At 50.3% G+C, this 23,290-nt stretch overlaps 1 protein-coding gene across 1 annotated transcript; it reads right to left on the reverse strand.

Annotated features, from left to right (window-relative positions):
• Positions 1–3,118: 3,118 nt before the first annotated feature.
• LOC118079347 (protocadherin-10-like) lies at positions 3,119–10,735 on the reverse strand. The gene is made up of 4 exons (XM_035103480.2): positions 8,111–10,735; positions 3,925–3,977; positions 3,727–3,815; positions 3,119–3,378 (listed from the first exon to the last, which is right to left on the reverse strand). Exons 1-4 carry the CDS (start codon positions 10,733–10,735, stop codon positions 3,119–3,121), a joined length of 3,027 nt encoding a protein of 1,008 aa, XP_034959371.2.
• Positions 10,736–23,290: the final 12,555 nt, after the last annotated feature.

The following is a 23,290-nucleotide window of genomic DNA, read 5'->3' on the forward strand; positions in this document are numbered from 1 at the left end:
CCCAAAATTGCACTCTCATGCAACTACTGACGGCCCATGGCTTTTTCACTTGCCTTTGATTCCCCACTAGCCATACCAAGAGGCTGCAGTACTGGTGAAAAGCAAGTGCAACATATCGCAGGGCCACCCTACTTGCCACTGCAAGCACAGGGGGACTGAGGCTAGTGCTTCGCCTCTTTCTCTCTTCCATCCTCCACCATCCCCTGTTGGCTTCTGCGTGGTCTGAGCTACCTAGGCCCTGGGATCCAGTACCACTGTTATCCTACATGGTGTACTAACAGACAGACCTCTGGTGCTTCGTGGCCTCTCAGCTACCCTTACTTGCCTACAGCCAATTCAGCTGCAACTTAAAATCCTTAAAGTATGTGGAGACAAATGCAGTGCACACCCCAAATTGTAGGTGCACACAGCTAAAGAGGAAGCAACATATGTGACAAATCAACAGGAGGAAAATATGACCAGTTACACTATCTGTAGTAGTGATTATTTGCTGAAGTTTAATTTTACTGTTTACTATTAGATTCTAATGGATTGTTGAATATTGCTTTATTTGATATAAGTTGTTTATTTTAAAGTTATTATGACGTTTTATATTGGATCGGATTGTTATTATTAATGTTTGGTGTTTTATATGTGTTGGAAGCTGCCCAGAGTGGCTGGGGCAACCCAGCCAGATGGGAGGGGTATAAATAAAAAAGTCTATTATCATTATTATGATGATGAAGGGGGCTCCATCTTCTGGTAGACACCTGAGGGCAGGACTGCCAATAGGTCCGACGTGCCTCTTTAAGGAAATGCTGATATTGGTCCTCTGTTTCAAGTGAACCATCTTCCCGCACTCCCACCCCAATGTTCTATCAATGCAATTTCAGAATGTGAAGACTTTGTGTTCAAGATCCCTTTTGCCTTTAGAATTAGCCATGCTTGGTGAAGCAGAGCAGTAAAAGCTTGGCCATCTTTGAAAATTCATAATTGCCTCCTCCCACAGATATTGCACTGACATCCATCCACATAAGTTGCTAGCGGAAAGGAAGATAACATAGCCCCCCCCCCACCTCCACCCCCACCCTGCTAAGCCTGGTAGATTGCAAGGTCCTTGTGGGAGAACAAATGCATCCATTCTGCTAGGAGTTTCAAGGGTGCCCCTTTAAGGGGCTGCAGAATTGCCTTCTTGCCAGGTTTGCCCCATTAAAAAAAAATTGTGTTAGCAGAGCTCTGTGTATGCCTGGTTTTCACAAGAGCTCAGGGGGGGGAAGCATGGAATGTATTACTGGATATAGGATTTGTATTCCTGAAATAATCACCTTAATTTTATTTTTATTTATTTATTTTTATTTAAAAAAGATCCAGTCTTTATGGCTTTGAAGATACACTCAAAAGTGTGTGGAAAATGTGCATGACATTCTGGGGCAGCTTGAGAAAAATGCTGAATGCAGTACGGGGTGCAGAATTTGGCTTCCTGAGGTGCTTGGTTTTCTTTTTTTGTAATGGCAAGTTTTCAGCCCTTATGATTATGAAGATATGGCTGAAAATGTGACACATGTCAATTGAAATATCAGAAGCCAGAGGGGTGGCTGGAGAAGAACTCCAGCAGCTGGGATGAGGGCTTCAGTGCCCTGCATAGTCCTGAGCTCCCTGTGACAAGCAAGACCAGAATATATGCAGAACTGTAAACACTGCAATATAAAAAAAATTATGAAAATGTGCATAATTTGTGCAGATCACACTTTCCTTAGTGCAGAATTTGGATTGTCTGTGTGCACAATTAAGTATACACTGCCCTGATTCCCCAGATCACTGTTCTTTTTTTACAGTTCATGGGAATTAAACTCACAAGATAATACGGTCCCTCCTTAAGCAAATGCACTCCAACATCCAACCAGTGAGCTGGACCCTCAAATCTCTTGGCTGTCCAGTTTGTCTTATTTCCCCTACCAAAGCCCCCATGATGAAATAAGAAAGATAGTTGCCAGCCAGGGAGATAAAAGTAGTAAGGTTCTTGCTTCATCTCTGTTCCAAACCTCAGTCATGTGTAAGCTTCGTTCGAAACAAAACAAAACCTTTTTAGAACCCACCTCTTTCCAACCACAAGGTTAATGCCAATCGAAAAGACTTCCTGTCCAAACTTGGCATGCTTTGCTTTACATCCTAATGAGTGTGATCAAAACAATAAACCACTTAATTTTGTTATCTTTAGGTGAAATATTAAACACTGTAGCTGGATTGGTTTTTGCATGCTGGGCATTACCCCCATTCCCAATAAGAAATTATTCACACTTTCTAGAGCAGTAAAACCTCCTTCTGGATGAGAGCATAAATCCCTATTACTTTAAACTCAAGCATTTTCTTGGGTTTCTGTGATTTTCCATTGCAGCTATTTTGATGTGCTAACAGGATGAGAAACACACAAAAGTGCACCTGATATATTCACACATACCAAGAAGAAGAAAACTACACATTTTACAAAATGGAGCTCTTGCTCAAAGACCTGTTGAAGTGTGCGGGGCTTGGCTGTTTTGACTTGACACACATTCTCTAAAGCAGGAGGAGGAGACCTGTGCCCCCCCCACCGATGTTGTTAGTCTCCATTAACCTCAGGTAGCATAGCCAATGGCCAGGGATTATGGTAGTTGCAATCCAACAACATCTGGAGGGCTGCAAGTGTCCCATCCCTGCTCTAAACCCTTCCCCCTGCCACCGCCTGAGACATTCCTGTTCTACAATAGAAGACAAGTTTTTCGCTTAACATCAAAGTACCATGTGGTGGTTCCTGCTTAGAGCCCTCACCAGACCTGACAAATGAAACAGGAAGAATCTACATTCTTACAGTTTCCTTTTCGTTGATTCTCTCATGTCAAAAGCTACTAACCATTTGCTGTCCAGTGGAACTTATTTCCAGTTTAATCACAAATTACAACTGCTGTTGGTGACATAACATCACAGTCTTTCACAGATCATCAAGCTATCAGGGAAGGCAGCTTGCACAGAAGACTTCTCAGCCACTTGTACTAGACAGAACAGTGCAGGTGACAAAGTCCAGAAATCTCAGCCTTGATTCACCAGCCCCACGGACAGCACCCTGTCCTCTTCTGCGCCCACTACTGACCAAGAGCAAGCATTATTTCAAGTTATTGTTAATAACCATGTTGTCATGTATATCACAATATGTGGTCATTTTCTTCCTCTTTCCAAACGTAGAGAAGCTGTTTTTGGCTTCCTGATCCAGAAACAGAGGCCCATCCTTATTGGCAGGCATAGTAGGGGTCCCCGGAATATACACGTTGTGTTGGTAATCCAAAGGGGACATGTGCTGTGAGTACACAGGAGCATACCGAGGTGTCCAGACGCTGTTTGAGGCACCAGGTGCCTTCTGGAGCTCTGTGAAAAGGGAAGATGTTATCCATTGACAGAAAGAAAATCTCAGGGGGATCACAGCACATCAAACATAGTCCCATTCATGAAATATGCTCCATCCAGTTCCCAATAGCATATTTGAGCTTCCATATGAAGTGTCTAAGTCAGCAAAAGAAAATCTTGAAGGGCTGGGACTGAACCACCTACCCCTACAAATCTACACACCATAGCTTAGTTCAACTAGTAAAACATAATAAACGTAAATATGGCAAGAATTGAGCACTCCAAAGGAGTATGGAAGTTAAACATTTGATGGACATATACCAGCAGCTCTTAATTTACTATTCTGGGAATCCAAGGATCAAAACTCACCAGAGACTGGAGTGACCAAAGTGCGCAACCTGTCGTGTTCCTTCTGGATTCCTCGACGAACTCCCCCTACATCCTCTAGGCTCTGTGAACTAAAAAAGAGGAGCAAATAAGCAGAGTTATCCAATATTAGGGTAAGAACGTCTAACAGACTCCATAGCCATTGCTCAATGAATAAATGACCCAGACCAATCCCAGTACCTCTTCAATGTTGATTGCTTAGATGGCAGCCAGTCTGTATTGGGTTGTTTCACCTGCAAATGAGAAAAGGCGGATGTTGAGTAGAATAATGCCTTCATTACATTTGACCATAGGATGCTGTTCTGCCAGCCTTTTGTGTATTTCAATAGGCATAGCAGCTAGCAGTGTTTTACAGCAGGGTCATAAAACATAAGGCACAAAGGCCTAATTAGGCCCCCTTCAGGGTCTTCTGTACACACTTCAGGCAAATTATTTAACTACTTTCAGCACCAAGAAGCCATGACTTTAATAGAGCAAAGATGCAAATTCATAATGGCAGCTACTTCCCATACACATGGCTAATCCTGCATAATTCCCTCTAAAATAATGCAGTGCTGCTATGAGAAGAACAGAACGGGAAAAGCATTGTACAGAGAAGAGCAAGGACTTTGATATTTGCCAGCATTGGCAGGTGGTGGCAGTGGTAGCAACCATGTTGGAGCCATCAGTGGAGGGGATGTGAAGATCTTGGTGCTTGGGCTGGCAGGATTCGGAAACTTGCTTGGTCAGGTGCGACAATTTTGTGGGTAGTCAGTGGTGTGGGAATGGGGGGTTCGTGGCAGGGAGCAGAGAGTTGCTGGCTGAAGGATGCCTGGGACTAAGAGGATAACTGGAAGAAAGAGAATGGCAGTCAAGGAACAGCAGTGGGACATGTCAGGCTATATGGTGTGGCAGGAGGGAAATGTCACTTGGGCAGAAAGAAAGGAGGCTGGGTTGCCCTCTGCTCCTCCAAAGGCCACTGTCATTTTCAGGGCCCATGAACCAGACAGCCCCTGGTTTTGGAAGCAGGGCCCTGATTTCCATGAGTCCCAGTCAGGGAGTTCTACAAAGTTGTACAAACAAGGCCCTGGGTTGGTACTTGCATGCATATTCATCCTCTCTTGCCTGCAGGCTGCAGCAGGAAGTAATTTGCTGTATGTGAGAACCTACTCATCCCTGAGCCACAGAAATGACTTTCACAGGACCACTGACACCACGGTGTCTGTTCAGCAAACTGGGCTGTGATCATTCAAGTGTTAAGTACAGTAAGGCAAAGTCAAAGAATCAAGCGATGTGCTTGCATGGATGGACCAGCGGGCCTACAAGTGAAAGCTACTTTCTGAGAAAGTGCTCCAGCTTTAGGCACTTCCTTCCTGTTTTCAAACGCATAGATATTTTTTTTAAAAAAAATGGGGCCCTCAGCTTGAATATCACATAGCAGAACTTGACTTCCTTGGGCTCCTCTCAGTCAGCCGCTGCTTATCAGAAAGATTTGATCGATGGGGTATTTTCTCGCCCGAAGGGAAAGGAAGGGAAGCCGCGTCTCCCCCCACCCCCGCCTCTTCTTTGGGGTTTCTGCCGTGCCTGAGATCAGTTGCAGAAGACCCTTTCCGGGAGGCGCCGCTTAGAGCCCCTCCGCGGGGGCTGCGCTCCATCCCACAGCGGCGCCACGAGGCCCCCAGAGCCAGAGAGCCCCGAGCTCCTTCCCAAGAGGCCCCCTCATTGGTATTCTGCGTTTTCTCGGGCGCGCTCCGACTTGGCTTTTGCAGAAGTGGGTTGCTTTTTTATCTCGGTGTCAGACTCGCTGGATTGTGAAATGGAAGCGCCGCTCGCTTCGGCTTACTTTGAAAATCCCCAATTATTGTCCTATTGTTATGCGCTTTGACTTAATATGCCTGCCTCGTTAGCATGGGGGTCACGTACTGGGTGGGGGAGGAGGAAGCCTCCCTCGCTCCCTGCCTGCCAATGTGCCACCCTGGATGGATGGAGAAGCCTCGCCAAGCGGGTCAGGGGCACTCCTTCCGGGGAGGAGAGGAACCAGGAGGCGCCTGACTTGGGAAAGAGCGGGGAGGAGAGGGCGAGGCAGGCAGGGGCGAGTTGAGGGGCCAAGCTCCATGGTCCTCCCTCCTTGAAATGAGTCCTGCGGGGGGGGGGTTCATCGATTGGGCTTTGGAGAATGGTGACCCGGCCGCGGAACCTTCCGAGATCGCCTGCCCTCTCTGAAGCGCAAAGGCCCGTCCTCGAGGGGGCTTCTCACCGACCTGCGCTGCCCTGCAAGGGAGTCAGCAGGTTGAGAAACGGGGAAGGGCAAGTCCCCCAGGCCTCTTGCTGGGAGATCCTGCTGCGAGGGCCTCTTCCTCCTCCGTAAAATGCCAACCTTTAACTCAAGAGGAATGAATGAATGCAATCCTTCATGCCCTAAATATCCCCGGAGTTGCTCCCAATACATTTCCACATGCCATCTCTCTTCTGAGAGACCACGGCCTGTTTGTCTCTCTGTCTGTCTCTGTCTTGCTGTTGGGTCCTTCTGGCCGGTGAGAGGTTTGTCACCCTCCCCCGCCCCCGCAGCGCCAACCGCCTCCCTCCCCGTAGCGAGGTAGCTTTTGTGGCCTTGCTGCTCTCTCCTTGGTCCGCCCGAGGCGGAGAGGTGTGGAAATCAGCTCCGTACATCAAGTCACTAGGGGGAGTTTGTAACTGACTAGAGGAAAATCGCATTAACATATTAGACAACTGTGTCCAACAATCCAAGCGAAAATGTGAAAAAGGAAGACGACCTGTCTGCAGAATGACTTGTGCTCGTTTAAAAAGGGCTGTATGGTTAAAAGTGGTTTTCAAATGTTTGTAAGTGGATTATGCTTTTCATCCTCGTCCATCCTGGGTAATCGCGTTATTGAAATAGTATTTCATCGAAAAAATTAGACGTTATTCATTTATATGCTTAACAAATGTTGACATAAAAATCTCTTTCTATCTGTCAAGGGTTTTTTTCTCTCCCCCTTCCCCGCAGCAGCCAGCCTATTCTGTTCTTTTTTACACCAGCCCGGTGATCCGCTCTTGAAACAGCAAGGCGTTCGTCTCCCCCCACAAAGCGCCTCCACCTCCCTCCGCTTGCCTGCCACCGACCGTAGCTCAGCATCAATTTCAAGAGGTGCCAAGAAGGCGGAGGGGTCCTCAGCAAATGGGATCGTGGCAAAGGTAAGGAGGCGCCTCTGAAGGAGCCAAACACAGCACCAGGCAGGGCTGGTCCTTCCCAAGCAGAAAGATGTGTCAAGCCCAACGCTGCTTCAGCAGCAGCAGCAGCAGCAGCAACAGCAAAAGAAGAAGAGTGCCGCCTTAACCCCTTCCTTTCCCACAGGGATTGAGCGAGTGGGCGCTCATTCTGGGGCACCACGCACGGGGAAATTCTCCTGCTCACACCCATTGAAAAGAATGGAACCTGGTCATTTAGTTCAAGGAGGCTTGAGCAAGAGCAGACAGGAAAAAAAGGATAAGCAGAGGCCATTATGGGGAGTTGTAGGCGCGGTGCATTTACAACATGCCCACCGTTCAATCCCTGCGATGTCCTGGGCCCGTCTCTGCAGCCCTTCTCTTCTCTGATATGGAATGTGGTGTGTGTGTCGTGCGTGGGTGCGTAAGAAAGAGAGGAAGGGAGGGGAGAGCTTGTGCACGCTTATTCCGAAGAAAACCCCAGGGAATTCAGTGTGACTTCCCCCCAAGTCAATGAGTGGAGGCTCGTTGCTTGGCTCCACCTGATTCCCTCCTCTCAGCCAGAGGGAGGGAGTGAAGGAAGGGTGATTGACCCCCTTGCCTTTACGGTGAGCTGCGCTGCGTAGCCAGGGACCCCCAGCCAACCTCGCGCCTTTCCAGCGGGCTGGGAGAAAGACCTCGAGTGGGAGGCAGCCAGGGAGAGAGGGAGGGGCAGAGACAGGCAGGCAGCAGCGAGATGAGCCGCGGGGCCGTCAGGCGAGGGGAGCTGTCATCTCTTTCGACAGAGCCGGTCCCAGATTCCTCGGCGCGCTCCTCGTCTCAGCCTTAATGGGCGCTCGAGTATCACTTCTGAGCGCTTTCCGCTCGTCCCACTAATTTAAAACGAGCCTGACGTTTTCAAAATAATTAACTAAAACGGCAAGAAGCCTGGTGGAGAATTTTTTGCTGTCTGATGGTTACTAATGTCGACGCTGCCACTTGATCAAAGGGCCGGGTAATTATCTTTAAAAAGTTGCTCAGGAATGAAAAGATTTCGCCCTGCACAGATTTATTTTTTTGAAGACTGGGGCGGGCGGTGGCGGGGGAGGGGCGGGCGGGCGTAGAGTTGCCTAATCATTTTCGAGGGACTTTCCGGACACTTTTTGGCACAGCAGCTTCCCCCTCCCTCCCCAGAGGTTACCTGGCTGGAGGGCTGCAGAGAATTATTGGCCAAGCGGGGCGTCTTTCCCGGAGCTGGTGGCAAGTTGTCCGGGACTTTCTCGTTGTTCCTGGGAGGGCCCGGGCTATAGGGCTTCAGGAACATGAAGTCGCTCTTGGCAGACTCTGGGGTGAGGCAGACCTTGTAGCAATAGCCAGGAGGGCCCCCCACAGCCGCGCCCTCCCCACAGTTGGTGGCCCCTTTGTTGCCCGACGGGCCCTGGGAGTTGTGGATGTGGTTGGAGTTCTTGAAGATGTCCGTCGGGGGCCCCGAAGGGTCGCAGGAGCAGCAGCTGCCGCCGCCTCCGCCGCCTCCGCAAGGCGGGAGCGAGCAGCTGTAGTCCTGCAGGGTGAGCCGGTCCTTGTGGCACTTGACGGCCGTGAGGATGACGATGGCTACCAGGAAGGTGAAGGAGACCGAGCCCAGGGACACAATCAGGTAGAGGGTTAGCGTGGAAGAGGCGGACTCGGGCCCCAGCGGGAACTCGCTGAAGTCCGACAGCACCTCGGGCACGCTGTCCACCACGGAGAGGAGCAGCGACACCGAGGCCGAGAGCGGCGGCTGCCCGTTGTCGCGCACCTGTACCAGAAGGCGGTGCCTGGGCGCGTCCTTCTCCAGGAAGGCGCGGATGGTGCGGATCTCGCCGGTGTACAGGGCCACGCTGAAGAGGCTGCTGTCCGTCGCCTGCACAATCTGGTAGGAGAGCCGCGAGTTCTGGCCGGCGTCCGCATCGACGGCGGAGACCTTCCCCACCAGGTAGCCCGGGTCTGCCGAGCGGGGCACCACCTCCACGGCCAGCGAGCCATTGCGGGGCACGGGCGCCACGATGACCGGCGCGTTGTCGTTCTGGTCCAGCACGAAGACGTGGACGGTGACATTGCTGCTGAGCGGAGGGAAGCCGGCGTCCTGAGCCAGCACTTGGATCTGGAAGTTGCGGATCTGCTCGTAGTCCAGCGAGCGCAGCGCGTACATGTGCCCGCTGTCCGAGTTGATGGAGACGTAGGTGGCCACGGGCATGCCCTGGATCTGCCCGTCGGCGATGGAGTAGGACAAGTAGGAGTTCTGCTTGCAGTCCGGGTCCAGGGCGCTGACCGAGCAAATGGACGCCCCGGGCGCGTTGTTCTCCATCACGTAGACGCTGTAAGAGGGCTGCAGGAAGCGCGGAGCGTTGTCGTTGATGTCCGACACATGGACGGTCAGCGTCTTCCTGGTGGCCAGCGCTGGGCTGCCCCGATCTCGAGCCGTGATGCTGATGTTGTACTCAGGCACAGCCTCGCGGTCCAGGGTGTCGGTAGTCACCAGGGTGTAGTAGTTGTGGAAGGAGGACTGCAGCTGGAAGGGCACGTCCAGAGGGATCTCGCAGCTCACCTTGCCGTTGTCCCCGGAGTCTCTGTCCAGCACGCTGATCACGGCGATGACGGTGCCCGGAGGCGCGTCCTCCAGGACGGGCGTGGAGACAGAGGTGAGGGTCACCTCCGGCGCGTTGTCATTGACATCCACGAGATGCACCAAGACCCGACAATGGACCGCGACGGCAGAGGGGCCGCGGTCCTTGGCCTGCACGTACAGCTCGTGCAGGTTGGCTCGCTCATAGTCCAGCTGACCCTTCAGGCGCACCTGCCCGCTGCGGGGCTCCACGCTGAAGAGCTCTCGGACCCTCGGCGGAGCGTGCCCGCTGAACGAGTACTCCACCTCGCCGTTGGTTCCCTCGTCCAAGTCGGTGGCGTTCAGCCTGATGACCAGAGTCCCCTTGGGCGCGTCTTCCGGAAGACTCACCGTGTAGGAGGATTGATCGAAGACGGGCACGTTGTCGTTGGCGTCCAGCACCGTGACCACGACCCTAGCCGTGCCGGAGCGCTCGGGGATGCCGCCATCCAAAGCTGTCAGCAAGACCCGGTGGCTGCGCTGCTGCTCGCGATCCAGGCTTCTCTCCAGCACCAGCTCGGCGAACTTGCTGCCATCGCTGCGGGTCTGCACCTCCAGCGAGAAGAAACCGTTGGGGCTGAGCCGGTAAGTGCGCAGGGAGTTGGTGCCCACGTCCGGGTCCTGCGCGCTCTCCAGGGGGAAGCGGGCACCGGGCAGCGCCGACTCCGTCACCTCTAGCACATACTCTTGCCAGGGGAAGCTGGGCGCGTTGTCGTTGATGTCCAGCACCTCCACCTCGATGCGGTACAGCTCCAGCGGGCTCTCGATGACCAGCTGCAGGTGCAAGAGGCAGGCCCCGCTGGCCTCGCACACCTCCTCGCGATCGATCTTCTCGTTGACAAAGAGGATCCCGTTCTCCAGGTTCACCTCCAAGTGCTGCTTGCTGCCCGCCCGGGACACAATACGAAACCGCCTGGCCGACAGCTTAGCCACATCCAGCCCCAGATCCTCGGCAATGTTGGCCACGAAGGCTCCGTGCTCCAGTTCCTCGGGCACCGAGTAGTGCAGCTGGCTGGCTGCTGGAGCCGGAGCCAGAGCCAGAGCCAAGCAAGAAGTTAGCAGGAGCAACAGCTCCAACCTCCCGCAACTCCCAGCGCAGCCTGCGAGCCTCGGGCTGAGCCGGATCCCCCCTGAACCCCTCACCCAGCGGGGAGTCCCGCCGCCTCCATCGGGAGAAGGCATCGGTGGGCTCAGCGCGGACGCGGCAGAGCACTGGCGCCGCCGCAGCTGCAGCCTCCGCTCCCGCCCTTGTGCGTCTTCATCATCAATGGACTTGGACTTCCAACTACTTTCGGCTGGCAGGGGGAGCCGGCAAGGGAGGACCCGCCTGCCATTTCAGCACCGCATTGGTGGACAGCGCCGTCGAGCCCGAGCTCGAGCGGCTGCGACGAGGACGGGCGGAATGGTTAACCCTTTCGTAGCCGGGTGAGGCGGAGGAAGCGACGTGCGGGGAGAGAGAGAGAGTGTGTGTGTTTTAATTCTTATACCCAGGAGGCTGCAATCATTTCCATGCGGGAAAAGGTCAGGTACCTTCCCAGCGTGGCGCGGTGTATTATCAGCAAAGCGAGGATAGCTTAGAAGTCCCCGATGGAACAAATTGGCTGAGGCGGAGAAATTGTGGATCTTGAAGAGCAGCAACCCTAGTTGGCGCCGAAGCTGGTCTCGCTTGCTGTCGCTGGAGGGGAGGACCCTGCTCTCTCTCCGGGTGTCTAAGCTTCGATCTCTTCCCAGAGAAAGAAAGTTCATTCCACTCGGGGATGGCAGGAATTCCCTCTCTTCCCGCCCCTGTTTGCTACAGCAGCATCTCCGGGGTAGATTAAAGAGCCCTCAAACACATCGAAAGCCAAATCCTCCCTATCCTGACATCAGACTCCACGCATGGATTTAACCTTTAACAGATGGTTAAGCTTCTACAGAATTGATTACATTTTCCTGCACACCGTTTTCCTTGTAATGCTGCTTTGTTTTTGTTTGTTTTTTAATTACCAGAGAAGAGGATTACATCCCAGACTGCCGGATCAAGGCTGATTCTATCAGCGCAGAGTCATGGAGAAAGCGCGCGCCCCTCCCCCCTCTCCCCGCCCGCCCGCCTGCCCGCCCGCCAACACGCCTCCTCCTGGCTCTCGGGCCGCCGGAGTTCCCAAGTGCCTCTAATGCCCCCGACTCCGACGGCGAGAGCAGAAACAGCAAAAAGCGCCTTGAGGAAGGAGGCTCCACCGTGTGGCTGCTCTACAGGTTTTGCATTAACCTTTCCGCAGCGGAGTGGGTCCAGGCAGGCTGACACGCCAGCCACAGGCGTAGGTGGGAGGCTGAAATAAATTGACTGCAGTCCGCTGCTCAGGACCAGCTCTGCGTGTCGACTGATTCTGCTCCGGTTTGCGCGGCAGGTGGGGGAGTCCTCCTCCTGCTGCTGCTTTTTGCCTCCCGGTTGTTTCTCTGATGTAGGTACGATTACGCGGCGTGCAGAGATAAGACTTCTGTCCGCAGCCTAACCACGAGGCGTCGTTCCTGCGGATTTACGCCTCTTGGAAGGCAGCGGGGCTCAACCGGTTGACACCGTGCTACAGAACTTCGGGCGAATTGTGGTCTCCCGCGTGACAAGGAAGGAGCGATGGCAGCTCTTGCTTCACCTTCCTCTCTACAGTATATCAAAACGAATGGCCCAATTCCAACACATATTTCCAATTTCAGGCCCAATTCCAACACATGTTTGCAATAACAATAAATGAGACTTATGTCACAGGCCAAGAAACCCGTCGAGGGTCCAGACGTCGCTCCCCTTCGCTTCCAATCGCTTCCAAACGGTGTTTGATTGGTTTTCTGGTGGCCTTGCTTCTCAGAGGGCCACCCGCAGCCTCTCCAACCGAGCATCTGGGGTCTCCTCCGGGCAGGAGACGGCTCGCATATCCCCACTTGTCTCAGTTCAGGCAGATGAGGACGGCCACAGGCTTCTCCCGACGTTCCTTAGGGGGTGTTGCGGAAGCCCACGGAGCCCTCCGAGCAAAACCTCCCCGAGCTCGACTTGATTAAAGGCGGCGGGGCGAGGGAAGGATAATCTGATAACAATCTACTTAAGGGATTTGGAAGAGGCGCAGATTTCAGAGGAGATTGAGCCCTGCACTGATACTGAGCAGAGCACAGATCCGGCGAGAGGCAGGCAGCCGCTCTCCTCTGCTCGCCATCTCTCCACACACACAGCACCTCCGCTGGATCTTCGAGCCTCTGTCCGACGCCGTCCTTTTTCTGTCCACCAGAGTGAAAATCACTTGCGGGGAGGGGGGAGGAGGAGGACTGGGCGAGGATACTATATTGGGCGTCAGGCTCGAGGGTTAAGAAAGGCAAAGGGTTCATCCTAACACCGAGAAAGGAGGAGAGATTTTAGCTATGGGGCAGTCGAGCTATAGGGGGGGAGGGCTGGGCTAGTCGTGGTGTAGACACCTCTCACTAGATTGATCTTCCCGGAAAAGGTAAAGGGACCCCTGACCATTAGGTCCAGTCGTGACCGACTCTGGGGTTGCGCGCTCATCTTGCATTATTGGCCGAGGGAGCCGGCGTATAGCTTCCAGGTCATGTGGCCAGCATGACTAAGCCACTTCTGGCGAACCAGAGCAGCACATGGAAACGCCGTTTACCTTCCCGCTGTAGCGGTTCCTATTTATCTACTGTACTTGCATTTTGACGTGCTTTCGAACTGCTAGGTTGGCAGGAGCTGGGACCGAGCAACGGTTACGGGAGCTCACCCTGTCACAGGGATTCGAACCGCCGACCTTCTGATCAGCAAGCCCTAGGCTCAGTGGGTCCCGTGATCTTCCCGGTAACCCGAGGCAAGTGGTCAGATGTGTTTCATCAGGGCAGGTTTACCAACACAGGGCTTTCCACTCACTGGTTCAACACATCCATCTGTTTACACACTGCTCTTTCTCTCTCTTCAAAAGTAAAACACTGGAGACAAACTTAGAAATAAATAAAGTTTATTTCATTTTCCCCGCCCTCCTCCAAACAGCCGCAAGGCAGTTAAAAAAACAACAACCCTATCCCCAAACAGTGCGTAATAAAGCACTCTAGCAACTCACTCCAGCTGCATACCTTGGGGAGCCATCCATGAACAGCTAAATTGGCTGCCAGAAATGGAGTTTACCCTTGTTTGATCATACATGCAATTATGAAGCACTTATTCTACACAAGAGGACGAGAGTCTGCACTTACTTAAGTTTTCACTCTTTTCCGGATTTTGGTGGGGAACATCAGGGTGCTCTTATAGCCCCGCAGAGAAAATAACTCCTACCGGTAGCCTGGCCCTGCTTCGTTTGCCACACACACACACACACACACACACACACACACACACACACACACACACAATTCCCTGGTTCCCGTGGGCTGCTTCCACCCTTGCTCCGCCATGGAACTTGGAGGTACCCACCCCACTCTTCCATCGGAACCCAACGCTGCAGCTCCAGAACTCTCACGCATCGTGAGGGGCAAATGATTTAGTCGGCGGCCCTTGGATCTGACCAACTGCCAAGGGTGCAAATGAGCATCATCTGGTAGTTGTGCGAGAGGGTCATGGAAATACTCAGGGCCTAAGCTCCCGAGGACAGGAAGCTGCAGCCGTTTGAAGGTTTGGGGCTACAACTCCCATCACGCCTGGCCATTGGCCACGCTGGTTAGGCAGGATGGGAGCTGCTAGTCCAAAGCAGGCTGCCTTTCCAGCCTCTTTCAGGCCCAGACCCTACATCTAAAGCAGATTTAAAGTCCATGGCTTCAGCCCGCACCCAAGGATCATGGGAACTGTAGTTTGTTATGGATGTTGGGAATTATAGCTGTGGGGGGGGGGGCGGTAAACAGTTCCCAGCCAGGATTGGGTGACACCTGGCTTGAGAGCAGTATATGTGAAAAGGATCTAGGAGTCTTGACATGAGTCAACAGTGTGATGCAGCAGCTTAAAAAGCCAATGCAATTATGGGCTGCATCAATAGGAGTATAGCATCTAGATCAAGGGAAGTAATAGTACCACTGTATTCCACTCTGGTCAGACCTCACCTGGAATACTGTGTCCAGTTCTGGGCACCATAGTTCAAGAAGGATACTGACAAGCTGGAACGTGTCCAGAGGAGGGCAACCAAAATGGTCAAAGGCCGGGAGATGATGTCTTATGAGGAACGGCTTAGGGAGCTGGGCATGTTTAGCCTGGAGAAGAGAAGGTTAAGGAGTGATATGATAGCCATGTTCAAATATATAAAAGGATGTCATATGGAAGAGGGTGAAAGGTTGTTTTCTGCTGCTCCAGAGAAGTGGACACGGAGCAATGGATAAAAGCTACAAGAAAGAAGATTCTACCTAAACATTAGGAAGAACTTCCTGACAGTAAGAGCTGTCCAACAGTGGAATTTGCTGCCAAGGGGTGTGGTGGAGTCTCCTTCTTTGGAGGTCTTTAAGCAGAGGCTTGACAGCCACCTGTCAGGAATGCTTTGATGGTCTTTCCTGCTTGGCAGGGGGTTGGACTGGATGGCCCTTGCGGTCTCTTCCAAATCTATGATTCTATGATTTGTTGGGATGAGGCAACATTAGTTGGGACTAGCAGAGGAGGAAGGCTGAGAATATTCGGTGGAGACTCTTGCTGGGGGTGACGTGGAGGAGAGAAAGGGATGCAGCGGGGGAGGGGCCTCTTTCCGTTTCTCTTCCAGCCCCCTAACTTCCCTCGGCCTCCCCCAGCATTCCAAGTCTGTGGCTGGGGGAAGCGAGCCACACTCCATGCTCTCTCAGGCGATGAGCAGCAAAGCCTTGGGTCAGGTGAGTTCCTCTTCACCAGAGCCAATGCACGTCTACAGGGGTAGTAGTAGCTCTGCATCCGGCATGCAGAAAGTCCCAGGCCTGGTCCCAGATTTCTCCAGTCAGAGCTGGAAAATGCTCCTGGTCTGAAACCCTGGAGAACCGCTGCAGGCCAGAGTGGACAGTGCCATGGGCATAGGCAGGATGGGGGGGGCAGGACACCCACCTGTCATCGTTCTCTGTCGGGCTCTATCTTGCAGATTCAGAAAGAAATGTCTCAACAACAGTTGTTTTAAATTACTTTCTTTTGACCCCAGGTGCTCAGAAAAATCTGTCAAAATCTTCAGTCATTTGAAAACTAGGGAGTTAAATGAAAAAATTAACACCTGGGAATTCCTTTCATGTGGTTAACGAGTATATTTTGCAAAATTATGAAGAACACGCCTTTTTTCATCTTATTTTTTAAAAATCTAAGCTAAAATAAGTTTTCTTGGATTTGCTGAAAACCTTTTCAGCACTTCCCCTCGCCCTTGGAGGTCCCGGAGCTGAACTGCCTCGGACTCACCTGGCAGGAAGGTCTAACACGGCGCAGAGCTGTCCTGCTGGAGAAGCGCAAGAGGGCCACCCTGCCATCCAACCTACCTGCCACCCTGCCACCTTTGCCATTTGTGGGGCTGGGAGTGTGGCTCTTGGTGGGCACCAACTTGTCCCTTCTCTGCAACTGCAAAGGCTGCTTTCAGAGCCTCCCCTACAGTCAAGACGAGCAAGGGGGTCCCCTTCCTGAGCTCTGGCCTTCCCTGTTCCCAGGTTCCCTCTCTGCCTGTCCCCAGCCTTCTTCCTGGGCTCTTGGCCCTTCTGTTGCCAGAACAGACTTCCGCTTGGCTGCTCTTCGATGACTTGCCTGTTCTAGGCCAGTGCTCTTGAAAATCCTTCTGACATCCCCCTTTTTCTCTTTTTGGTGGGAGCCAAAATGGGAAGAGTTGCTGGCATTTCCTTCTTGCTTGCCTTCTCCTGCTTTCTCCTGCACAATTTCTGGGCAGGCAGATAAGGCATGATAGGGAGCAGGGGGGAGACTCATTCAGTATCAGAATACCAAACAATGGTGGTATCTTCCAGAGTGTGGCGGGTAGGCTCAGGGGGTGCTCATAGATTTGGGGCCCCTAAGGTTCATTGGTCACAAGTGTCTTCTCCCCTGTTTAGAAGAAGTAAACAATAGGTTTATTGTATTATTTATATCCTACTAAAATGGTGCTGGAGGAGACTCTTGAGAGTCCCATGGACTGCAAGAAGATCAAACCTATCCATTCTGAAGGAAACCAGCCCTGAGTGCTCACTGGAAGGACAGATCCTGAAGCTGAGGCTCCAATACTTTGGGCACCTCATGAGAAGAGAAGACTCCCTGGAAAAGATTGAGGGCACTAGGAGAAGGGGACGACAGAGGACGAGATGGTTGGACAGTGTTCTCAAAGCTACGAACATGAGTTTGACCAAACTGCAGGAGGCAGTGCAAGACAGGAGTGCCTGGCGTGCTATGGTCCATGGGGTCACGAAGAGTCGGACACAACTAAACGACTAAACAACAACAACTAAAATGGTGTGCACGTGGTTTCTAGGTGGCATGGACCAGACCCAGATCTGCTTAGCTTCAACAAGGTGGCAGCCTCATCATGCCTTCAGACTACACTCTGGGATGGCCTAAAAACTGCATTTTTCCTACAAGGATCCCAGCTTTTGCTAATTGGAGAGGTTCAGACTGCGAACTGGTGAAAAATTGTACAGTAGAACCAAGTCCCTGTTCAAGGCTGCAGTTTTCAGTAGGGAAATATTTGAGGACTCCACTAAAACCTATTTTCATTTTCTGTCTGGCATTGTGGAGGCCGTGTGACTTTCTCCATCAATGACTGTGAAGGAAGCTTGTAAACTGTTATATTCAGGTAAAATAACATCGTGAAACGAACAGGCAAGCCATGGCAGCAGTAGGGGTGAATCTCTTTTCACAATCTTGACAAAGTAGTGCAGCTGCTAATCAACAAACAACTGCAGGGTGTATATAGGATTATATGTACAAATTATAGATGAATGTGGTAATAAATCTACAACTCGGTGAGAATTCAGAAAAGGTACCCATTGAAAGACTGAAAGGTATGCCAAAAACAGCAAGAAATGCCTGTCATAGACATTCAGGGATCATTATTGCAGCTGTAAGCCTGACTCAGTGCCCTCTTGACCCCTGTCCCTCCTGGCTTATTAAATCTACCAGAGAGGCAAGTTGACTGGTTGGGTCCATAGCATGGTTCATTGCATGAGGGGCCAGTGCCGACTGTAGTGCTGGGTTTTCTCCTAAAGAAACCAGGCCTGGACTCCTTGGACTGGAATAAATATTACCAGTCGCAGATACCCTCTTCTTGGAGAAAGTGGTGAAGACAGCTGTGGTGGAGCAGCTGCAAGCATTTTTAGATGGCATGGATTGTTTAGATCCATTCCAATCTATGTCCAGGCCTGGCCATGGGACTGAGCTGGCATTGGTTGCTCTGAAGGATGACCTTTACAGAGAATGAGTTAAGGAGAGTGCAATCTTGCTCCTATTGGTTAATATCTCTGCAGCTTTCAATACCATTGACCATGGTATCCTCCTGCACTGGCTCCATGGAATGGGAACTGGGGGCACTGTATAGAGTAGACAACTGAAACAAAATGCTCCTTCAAATTTGAGTAGGTTCAGTACAGTAGTGGTTTATGAATAGGGCTAGTGGAAAATTTATTCCTAGTTATGGATTTATCTTACTATATAATAAAATTGTAAGATGGTCATTACACTGTATTTCACATGGTCACCAGTAGGTGGCCACAGCAACTTCAGCATGCTGTTCTTTGGTCATTCTTGTCCTTTCATCTCTGGAAAACAAAAGTATTGTTATGAGTTGGGGAGGGGGGAATAGGCTATATGCCAAGAGCAATCTAACCCATGGATCCAGCAAGTGTTTAAATAAAACCTAGGCTAGCTTAGATAGATAGATAGATAGATAGATAGATAGATAGATAGATAGATAGATAGGGCTGGACAATACCTGGTTTTCAACATTGTGATATATCATCAGTTAGACATTGTGATATATCAATATATCAGAATGTCTGAAATAAGGATGGAGCAATGGAGAGGCATTGGCTGGCTTCATGGTTTTTCTTACATTGTGGTTTTTGCATAGCACCCACCCACAAACACACACACACACACACACACACACACACACACACACCATGATTCGCGATATATTGCCAAGTTAGAACTCATGAAACTGATATCGTGATATGGACTTCAAACTGGTTTGGGGTGATATATCGATATACCACCCAGCCCTAGTGATAGCCTGGGTGATGGGCCATTAAGAGAACAAGAGATGGACAATGAGTGGTGGACCTCCCCAAACTCATGGGTAGTTAGAAAGACAAAAGCAGAGTTGAGGACAGAGAGTTGAGTGGTGTGAGCTAGAAGCAAAGCAGGAAGCTGGGAAACCAGAGAGAGAGAGAGAATCTCACACTGCTTGGAGGTTGGGGTGGCGTGCAACAATATATATCTCTGCATACTTACAATCCAGCCTTTCTGCTTGCCATTGAGCCTACTTGCCCACCCTTCTTTAAATAGAAAAGGCCAGTTTAACTGGAATGGAGCGTGATCAACCCACTTTTGGGTATGAGTTTGAGATTACTATGTTCAGAGGGGAAATTGCTTAAGCTCTGTGTGAAGTCTTTGAGTCATCACACCTGAGCTCAGGGAAGAGCAGCCAACTATTCACCTACCCCATCAGGAGAGAATTCCTCTCAGACATTCCAGAATCAACTGGCAACCCTTAAGATGCATAACATATTGCAGACAGACAGCAGGGATAACAAAACTGATTTTCCAGGACTTACAAATATGAATTTTAGGCTAGTTCGCCAAAAAGATATACCGTAGCTAATTTCCATCACTGCCAGGAGGAGGCAGGCGGGCTGGTTGCACCTAGACCAGCTGGAAGCTAGTCCCTTGCACTCTTGCAAGGCCAGTCAGTCAGTGTGGTACCCGCCTTGGTGTGGGAATGTTAGGGATGTGGATTAGGATATATTATTAGAAAGATCCTATCCAAGCTTGTGTTAGCAAGCTTCCAATATCAGCAGAGTGACATTCCCCTTTTGCGCGCAGCAAAGCATGTGCATTCAGGTTTGCTAGAACCTATACAATATTATACTTCCTGGCAAAGTCCCCTTTGTCCCTCTTAAAAGAAATACACAACACAGTGTTTATAAAATAAGATAGAGTTCACTTACAGTTTCATCCTGAGTTAACAGCATAATCTCAGAAAGGCAGGCTTGCTTAGAAAAGTTACAAGTATATACATGTGGAGACTACTTAGTAAAGTGAGGCTCCATTTGGTCTCACTCTTGGCAGCAGGCCAAGAGGGAGAACCATCCTAACTGGAGATTCTCTGGAGATGTGTTCCCATCGAAGGATAGAAGGCTAAGAGAGAGAGTGGCTGCTGGTTAGAGGCTTTGTCCCAGCTAAACCATCTCATTTGCATGTCTTTAGGAACAGGAACTTAATCAGGTGTCCCTCCAGGTAAGTTCCTGTTAGTGGACACTCTAGGAACTGTTGTGACTTGTCTGCCCCAGTGTTCCATCCCACAAACGGAACATGAAGAGGGTGAGCACCTAGAATACACTGTTGTTTTCCACCATCAACACAGATTACGATCCCAGCACCATAGGGCTGCTGCATGATTACACACCCAAATAAAGAAAGGACTTATTTTATTCATGAAGCCAGTGGAGCAGATAGACAGCATGGTGTGGTGGTTGGAGTGTGGGACTAGGACCTGGGAGACCAGGATTCCAATCTGGAGAGGGAGAGAAGTGTGTGTGCCACCTTCAGCTCCTTGGAATAAAGTGGTATATAAATGTAATAATAAATAAATACAAATAGGAGAGTCATATGAATTAGATAAAATCATAGCATTTGGCATAATCCTAGATTTTTATTTATTTATTGCTTATTTATTTATTGCTTATTTATTGCTCACTGGAAGGACAGATTGTGAAGCTGAGGCTCCAATACTTTGGCCACCTCATGAGAAGAGAAGACTCCCTGGAAAAGACCCTGATGTTGGGAAAGATGGAGGGCACTAGGAGAAGGGGAAGACAGAGGACGAGATGGTTGGACAGTGTTCTTGAAGCTACCAAGCTTGAGTTTGACCAAACTGCGGGAGGCAGTGGAAGACAGGAGTGCCTGGCGTTCTCTGGTCCATGGGGTCACGAAGAGTCGGACACGACTAAACGAGAACAACACCACCATGTATTGTCATCTATGTGCACAGCACTTAAAAAAACAACAACAGGTATAACAGATCCTCCTGCAAAAGGCTTGCAGTCCAAAGAAGATGGAGCAAAACTAGAGATGAAAAGGGAAATAACACAGTATGAGCAGGCAGGAGAAGAAGATGTGATTATTTCAACTGCACATGCTTTGGCTTACTTACAAATGAAGCTGATGTTGAGCTGAGCTACTCAGTGGAATACTGACTTATGAACAGAGAAGAATTTGGCCTTTTCAGATGATCCCATCCCATAGGGGAGGGTCCATACTTTAAATGCTGCACAGCTGACAGCCTGTAATGGGAGCAGCCTAGGGCTGGAGCAGCAAGATGCCCTGCCCATCAAAGCACAACAACACTGTGCAGCGCTCTGGCAATATTGCATGCTTCTTCCAGGGAGGGGTTACTGTAGGTCAGCAGTGATGCACTCAGGCAGAGTCGTGTGGGTGGCCAGGGCAAGCATAGCAGGGATGTTGCTGGTCAGCACTGATGCACATTGGCAGCACTGGGCAAAGAGCCAGAGTTGGAAATAGCAGGGGGTGCTGCAGGTTACAGCTGAGATGCCTTGGCACAGCTGCCTTCTGGCTCCCAGCCTGGCCTGGCCAATATTATTATTCCACTTTCATGCACACCAAATTCTTAAGATGGTTAAGATAATAATGTGCTAGAAATCTCTCGCAGAGGAATTGAAAACAAATGCTGGGATGATTAAGGGGTGAGGGGAATACCTTTTATTGCAAGAGCTGGTTTGGGGATAAACTCTCTTCCATTTCTGATTTTTTTGTTTGTTTGTTTTATTACATTCTTTATATATATTTATTTCATCTGCAACTATTATATCTGTGGATGCATCAACTGTTTAAAGCTGAGACATGCCTGATCGGCTGATGCTGCCCTGGGGAACATCTATATGAAGATTAGAAAGGGCACCAAGCAGGAATGAAACTCACAATATTGCTATTAACGTGGAGAGTCAATTGCAGCAAGCTGCATTTCTACAATTGGATGCTGGGGGGTGGTGGAAGGAGTGCTAGGTGGAGGTATTCTGCGATGTGTGTACCCTCTGTAAGTTAATCATCTATCCTTCCCTGAAGGAGCTTCAGCTTTTTGCATTAAATTGGGTGAGATGAACACAGGTGCCTTTAGGGAAGTGAAGTGGCTGTGTCAATGAGGTGTTTGTATTTATTAACTCACAAGATGGACGGCTGGGCTCCCTGTGATAGGGGAGAAAATATTAAAATCCTAAACCTCGCACAAGGCTAGCAACACCAAGCCACAGTCTCTAATAAAACATTCTAGTCAGGGATGAAGAGCAACCAACTGCAAAAGGAAGGACCCAGGAATATCCTCTGGCAAGCTTACCAGGAGGGCGTGTCGTTAAAAACCCCTCGTTTACTGAAAGCAGAAAAGGCTCCTGATCCCAGCTAGCACATGTCACGAGGCATCTAAGGGTTGTTTCACACACAATGTTCTTTAGGTAACCATCCCAGGCATGCCTAAAATGGAAAGTGTGAATATGACAAACAGATGTTTCAAACACGTGCGAAATGCAGGAATAATAATAATAATAATAATTAATAATAATAATAATAATAATAATAATAATTTATTATTTATACCCCGCCCATCTGGCCGGGTTCCCCCAGCCACTCTGGGCGGCTTCCAACAAAATATTAAAATACAGAAAAAATCCATCAAACATTAAAAGCTTCCCTAAAGAGGGCTGCCTTGAGATGTCTTCTAAAGGTCTGGTAATTGTTATTCTCTTTGACCTCTGGTGGGAGGGCATTCCACAGGGTGGGTGCTACTACCGAGAAGGCCCTCTGCCTGGTTCCCTGTAACTTGGCTCTCGTAGCGAGGGAACCGCCAAAAGGCCCTCGGCGATGGACCTCAGTGTCCGGGCAGAACGATGGAGGTGGAGACGCTCCTTCAGGTATACTCAAAGGAAGCTGTGGCTCCCTGTCAAGTGTACAGTCTGGGCCAATCTGGGGTTTGGTGTTGTCTGCGGTGCGAAACAGTCACAAGATGTCAATTACACCCACCATACAAGTCATTGCTAAGGGTATGGGGTCATGTTCAATGTGCTAAGCACTGCTGCTACTGCAGTTCTAGTGTGCTACATGGCCCTGGAGTGCAAGTCCCATGGTGGGCAAAAGATTCATGCATTGCAAGGAGTTGGACTAGATGACCCTCATGGTCCCTTCCAACTCTACAATTCTTTGATTCTAACTAGGCCCTTTCCCCCAACTGATTGTCCTACACCAAGCAGCAAGCCAAATAGTGCCTGGACACCAAACGCTGCACCCGGTGACACCACTGTTCAAACATTCACTTTAGCAGGAGCACAGCTGAAAAAGAAACTAACCAAAAGATCAGGTGATGACTGGAGACACCCCAAGAAAGCACACCTCACTTCAAAGGTAGATATAGCCCCAACACCATTCCCCCCCCCCCAACATGTGAACCTTCACATAAACATTTCAGAGAGCAGAACAACTATTACGCGCATAAATAATGGGTAGAGGTAGAGAGAGGGTCTGGTTTAGGGGTGCAAAACTGGAGGTAGCCATGGCTACACATGGTCCCTCTCCAGCATCCTACACATCCAGAAGAACAGCAG

Source organism: Zootoca vivipara, chromosome 8 (genome assembly GCF_963506605.1).
Source record: "Zootoca vivipara chromosome 8, rZooViv1.1, whole genome shotgun sequence".
NCBI lineage: Eukaryota > Metazoa > Chordata > Lepidosauria > Squamata > Lacertidae > Zootoca > Zootoca vivipara.

Bases quoted from the DNA above. Each gene is read 5' to 3' on its own strand.
- LOC118079347 (XM_035103480.2), bottom strand. From the start codon at position 10,735: ATGCCTTCTCCCGATGGAGGCGGCGGGACTCCCCGCTGGGTGAGGGGT. The intron at 3,978-8,110 runs GTAACCTCTGGG...TCTCATTTGCAG, and splicing joins CTCTGCAGCCCTCCAGCCAG to GTGAAACAACCCAATACAGA. The intron at 3,816-3,924 runs GTACTGGGATTG...CCTCTTTTTTAG, and splicing joins AAGCAATCAACATTGAAGAG to TTCACAGAGCCTAGAGGATG.